We start from the raw sequence: 6,150 nt of genomic DNA, 5'->3' as shown, positions 1-6,150 counted from the left end.
AGTTGACCTTCCAGCACTAAAGCCGCGTTGGTAGTCGCCTAGAATATCTTTCGAATATGGTGTAAGTCTCTTTAGCAAGATAATTGATAGCACTTTATATGATGTGCTAATAAGCGATATGCCTCTATAGTTTCGGAATTGTTCTTTGTTTCCTTTCTTATATATGTCATACAATTTTTGGTGTAAAAGGTTTCCTCCTTTTTTTAAAAACTCTCCCTTTATGCCATCATTTCCTGATGCTTTATGGTCTTTTAGAGAATCGATTGCATTCTTTACTTCCTCAAGTGTTGGTGCTGGTATTTCGATATCTGCAGAATGAAACATAATATCTGCTTTCTCCGTCTTACTTTCAATATTTAGTAAATTCCGAAAGTTTTCCTCCCATTGTTCGACGATTTCTGTTTCTATCATTATTCTATCTTATATATAAGTTCACCTGCTTCATTTCTCATAGGCTGTGTTACTCCAACACTTGCACCTTTTCTGACTGACTTCACTTCACTTAAGAATTTCCTTGTATGATTCTTCTCGCCACTTCTGTTTATTTCTTGTATTTGCTGTTCTAGGTAGCTCCTCTTTTTAGTTCTGAACAGTCGCCTTGTTTGTGCTCTTGTTCTGCTAAAATCTGATTTGTTCTCATATGTGTGGTCTTTTAGCATTTTCAATCTTTTTTCATTTTTATTTCTAGAATTTCCTCACATGCTTTGTCAAACCATTTCCGTTTTGGGCCAGTCCTCTTTTTTCCAACGGTTTCCTTGGCTGCTTGTTGTATAACTAATGCCACTTGCTGCCATGCTTGTTCTAACTCTACATTATGCTCTTCCTCTCTCAGCAATTGGAATCTGTTGCTTATTGCCACTTGATAATCCAGTTCTTTATTTGGTGTTTGTAGGGCTTCTATGTTCCATATTTCTCTTTTTTCTTGTTGTTCCAGTTTCTGTATTGATAATCGCGTTCTTAACCTAGATACAACAGAAAGTGATCGCTGTCGCTATCAGCTCCTCTCATACTTCGAGAATTAATAATGCTACTAGAGTGTCTTGCGTCAATGAGAACATGATCTATTTGATTTCGTGTTCTTCCATCATTGAAAGCCCATGTGACCTTATAAATGTTCTTTCTCTCGAATTGGGTGGATTTAACGATCATGTTATAAGATATTGCGAATTGTGTTAGCCGATGTCCATTATCATTTGTTGTGTCGTGCAAGCTATGCTTACTAATTAATTCTCTTAAAGAATCTTCCTTACCTAGTTTAGCGTTGCAATCTCCCATCACTATTTTGACGTCGTGTTTTGGAGCAGCTTTATAGTATTGGTCTAATAATTCATAAAATTCTTTCTTCCTATCTTCTTTGGCATCTCCTGTTGAGGCATATATTGAGAATATTGTGAGATTAAACCACTTACCCTTGAGTCTAATATAGCAGATTCGTTCGTTTATTGGAAATGTATCACTGCTGATTTTATTCTTTTTTCAATGACAAAGCTACATCCGTATTCATGTCTATTGGTTTCATATATAAGGTTCGAATTTACAATTACAATAAAATATGGACACTAATATTTCTCCTTCTTGATTGTGTAACTGGCTCGTGGATGGCGCAACTAAAAACATTTTTCTCTACTAAACCACTTATAATTTTACCGTATCATATTAATTGAATATCGTATAAAAAATATATAATTCGCCAAACTAGAAACAAAGACATCGCTAAAAACTTTCTGGCAGACGTGACAGCAAAGCTAATTTAAAGCAAAAATCAAGGTTACATCAAAAGGGAGTGGGGAATAATAGAAGAAACTATGAAGGAATCAGCTCAAAAGCGGTTAGGTGAACTAAAAAAGAGGGAGGGATAAAGAATGGTTTGATGCCGATTACAAGAAAAGTCTTAACAAACGAAATGAGACAAGACTAAAATATGTGAACAAACCAAATGACGATAATAAAAATGAATAAGAAGCAGGGAGAAAACACGCAAAAAAAGTGTGTACGAGGAAGAAAAGGAAGCATATGGACAAAAACCTCTAAGAGATTAAAGAATATTACATTGCATTACAATGCATAAGAAAACAGAATTACTACAAGAGTACAGTTAGTCATCTAATAGGAGATAAGCAGAGGAAGCTAGATAGATGGCCAGAGCATTCAGGGAGCTGCTTAATAAAGAATTGAATGGAAATGATGAGGACCAAGTGGAAATGGTAGAATAAGTCAACAACATGGCGGAAACAATTGAGGCTCCCACCGTGGAAGAAATAAGAGAAATCAGATATAGCATGAAAAACAATAAAAGTGCAGGTAGCAATAGTAATCCTGCAGAACTAATCAATCAGTGTGCGAAAACTACAGGGCTATTACTCTTCTGGATATCGCATAAAAGGTACTCGCCGGAGTCATAAGAAGTAGACTGGTAAGGCACTTAAAAGAGCAAATTGGTAAATACCAGGAAGGATTAAGAAAGGGGAGATCCACCATAGATTAAATATTTGTCTTAAAAATGATTCAGAGCAGTACATACGAGCAGCAGTTAAAGCTAAACCCCCTCTTTATATATTTGAAATAAGCTTACGATTCTGTGATAAGAAGGCGTCTGTACCATGCCCAAAGAGTACTTAGAATTACATAAAAGACAATCAGACTAGTAAATATGATAATAATGAAAACCAACAATAGAGTAAGTATATAAGAAAGCCTTAGAGAAAAATTGTAATTAAGAAGCAGGAGATCATCTGTTCACAATATTCTTCAATTTCTTGCTGGAAGCAATATTCAAAATAAGCGGAATATGAGCGAAAGGAATGATTTGTGACAACAGGAGCCAGGTACTGGCCTTTGCGGACGATGTAGTGTTAATGGTAAGAACTAAAGGGGAACTGCCGATAATATTTAAACTCAGCAAAGGCTAAACAATATGAACTGATTATTAATGAACAAGTACCTAACAAGTAAAGGGGAAGAATGACAAGAAATTAAGAAGCAGATTTCGAGAGGAAGGAAGACGGTAGGAGCTCTACACGATGGAATGGAATATTCCTTTGGGAATGGAGTGATTTAAAAAAAGATATTTGGTGGAGTAAAAGATTATGAAGACGTTTGTAGAAAACGAACAAATGCAGAGATTTAAGAGCTGTACGGATAAAAAGAAATTAGCCAGATCGTCAATACAAAAAGGCTTAGATGGTTAGGTTATCTTGTGTTACGAAAGGTGGACAAAGGACTCGCTGCTGAGAGGGGAAGGAAAGAAGAGAAGAGGACGACCACGAAAAAAGTAGCTAAAGTCATGTCATGAATACTTACAAACAATCGAGAAAACAATTTGGAGAACTGCGGCCATGGACAAAAAAATGGAGGAAAACAGTGAAACAATTCCAAGTCATGGGTCTCTAGGGCCTGTTAATGTATATATATATATTGTTATGATGTGTTTTTTGTTTGAATGATGAGCAATGAGTATTTTTAATAATATAATATATAGGGTTTTTATCGCGGTTCTCAAAGAATTAGCTTGTAAGTACTTTTTTAAATTATCTTTATTATAACTATTATGAAACACACATATATATCTAACCTAGCCAATGTAAATTTACAATAAACTATCTTTAAATTGATGTTCTTATAAAACTAATTAAATTCTATTGACAATGTTAAATTTAAACAAACTATCTTCAAAATTGAAATTGTTATAACACTAACTAAATTATATTAACAAAATTTGGTACCTTTCTTTCACTGAATGCCTAAATGAACTGTTTTCCACTATATATATTCTAATCACCACTGAATGTCTTCGTACTTCGGTTATTCTTGTTTTTGTGAAATTTCTTTTTCCAATTATCAGCTTCTACCAATTTAAGATATATTTTTCTTCACCAGCATTTATATACCACCAAGCAAACCAGCAAACAGCATTTATATTTATTCTTCTTTTCAATATACCAATATCCAATTATTATAAGTTGATTTATACTAATCTCCAACCATAACATAATTTAATTTCTTCCAATATACCTTTTTTAATTATATTAAACAATTGGACTATTTGTACTTGATTCACTGACTCCAACTAACTTTCATATTTCTTACTAAACTTTTCTGACTGACTTCTTGAAAATTCTGAACAATTTACTACACTAACTAAATGTGTCTACTAACTTTCATAATGAACTGACCTGACTTCTGACTAAAAACTTCCAAAACTTCCATCTTGAATCCAAATCACGGGTATTTATATCTTTTCAATCTTCCAGAACCATCTGGTAAGAAATCATGTTCCAATTTGTTCTATCACTTCTATATAGATGTTCTCGAAAAAAATATCTGTTCGATCCACCGCCATAATCATTATTTCGAGAATGTTCGACTGTAAACAATGGTCACACTCTGCACTCTGAAGAATTCGTTAATGTTCCATTGATAATTTTGTTGACATTTAGGCTTTTCAGATCAGAATAAACATTCAAATTAGTAACTAACACTCTAATTTAATAAAATACACATTTCAAACAATATAACCCCACTTATATTCGTAAAATTCTTAAAATGACACTTAGGAATGGAGGGTATAGTGTGTTGCCTAGTCACATGGCTCACTTAAAAATATCTACAAAATCATAACTACTAAAATACAACTTTTTACAATTATTATATGCTAATTTCTTAAAATGCCCTCACATAAATATTTTTTATAAAATTCTCTAGTATATAACTTATTTAAAACAACCAAATATCTAATATTATGTAGTATATAACTTATAAATTATTTTCTATAAACCCTAATTGTCACAATATATATATATATATATATATATATATATATATATATATATATATATATATATATATATATATATATAAACAACTTGTACTTTATCAAATCTTAGACAGCATATTCAATCTTTACCCCATATTTGGCAATGTTATTAAATGGCAAATAAACTGGAGATGATGAACAAGTAGGTCGCCAATTAATGTTTTTGTAAAAAGGGATCCCTGATCTAAGAAAGTTTGGGAAACACTGGACTAAATAATTGATTTCTGGTTTTTTTTCCACGGTACCTCAGCCCTATTAGTGTATGTCTATCATTTGACTAAATAATACAGATCCAAAAAGCATACTTTAAATTCAAGGAGCACCCAAAGCATTTTTTAAAAGTATTTGAATTGAACCAATCTAATTTAAAAGTAAAATTCTGTTTCCATCTAAAACTGAATTCCTTTATATAATCGTTAACTTCATTCTAAAACTGACATAAATTTGTAGCAATGTAAAACAGTTACATCGGTATGGGTATTAAAATTTCAATCTCTGGCAGAGCCAAACAAGAACAGTTTGGTTCATTTATGGAACATTATCCTACATTTATCAGGATGGGGATGATTACCACTTGCTTGTTAATCGAAATTAATTTGATAAATCTCAAATTCATATCATGCAAATCCGGTGCTTCAGCGGAATTGTTTCGCTCGATCTAGTTCATGTACAAACAAGTCTCAGTGAAACTTGATAATGTTACGATGTTTATTAATAAATGAAAACTCGTCAACAAGTATTTTATTTCAATAAATACGTACAAGTTGTACAGAGTGTTCTTAACGATCCTTTGTATATTTTTGAACTTAAACTTAAAACAACATATAGAACTACCAATTAAACTCCTGCATTGTTTTAACTTTTGTTTATTGGCTTTACCTTATTTCCCTACATTTTCCAGATCAATAATACCCTCTCCAAGCGATTTAACCTTAAATCTGCAGACTGAAATCTCAGCGCGGAACTTGTTAAACAAACAGGGGAAAACAAACAGTTATTAACAATGGATGTCCATATATCTTTCATTAGATATAACTTATCATTAAATACCTACCGATATCTAACAATCCAAAGAGAGGGACTTGCTATTGTCTTCGAATACGGAGGATCTTGAAAACCATTGGCGGGAATAGAACGAAATTTCTTGTGGGTCTTTAAAAATTCATTATAAATTACATTGTCAGTATGGCATAATATTACCAGTTTTACACAAGCAACTATTGAATTTCAGTGACGATTTATTATGAGGGATAACTGTTTAAAAAACAAGTTTTCTAGGTTTTCAAGTATTTTCTTCGAAAAATACCTGAAGAACAGAAAAGCAGCAGGTAAAGACG

The 6,150-nt window shown here is 32.5% G+C and overlaps 1 protein-coding gene across 1 annotated transcript; it reads right to left on the bottom strand.

Moving 5' to 3' along the window:
• Positions 1-661: 661 nt before the first annotated feature.
• Positions 662-1,275, bottom strand: LOC140448792 (uncharacterized). The gene is made up of 2 exons (XM_072541908.1): positions 1,045-1,275; positions 662-937 (listed from the first exon to the last, which is right to left on the bottom strand). The coding sequence occupies exons 1-2, from the start codon at positions 1,273-1,275 to the stop codon at positions 662-664; spliced, it is 507 nt and encodes a 168-aa protein (XP_072398009.1).
• Positions 1,276-6,150: the final 4,875 nt, after the last annotated feature.

This window comes from Diabrotica undecimpunctata, chromosome 8 (genome assembly GCF_040954645.1).
Source record: "Diabrotica undecimpunctata isolate CICGRU chromosome 8, icDiaUnde3, whole genome shotgun sequence".
NCBI classification, from domain to species: Eukaryota; Metazoa; Arthropoda; class Insecta; order Coleoptera; family Chrysomelidae; genus Diabrotica; species Diabrotica undecimpunctata.
This window is presented reverse-complemented; position numbering and strand designations above follow the sequence as displayed.

Excerpts from the sequence above, each read along its gene's own strand:
- LOC140448792 (XM_072541908.1), bottom strand. The coding sequence starts at position 1,275 with ATGGGAGATTGCAACGCTAAACTAGGTAAGGAAGATTCTTTAAGAGAA. Across the intron at positions 938-1,044 it reads TAGATCATGTTCTCATTGAC|AAACTGGAACAACAAGAAAA; the intron begins GCAAGACACTCT and ends TTATCAATACAG.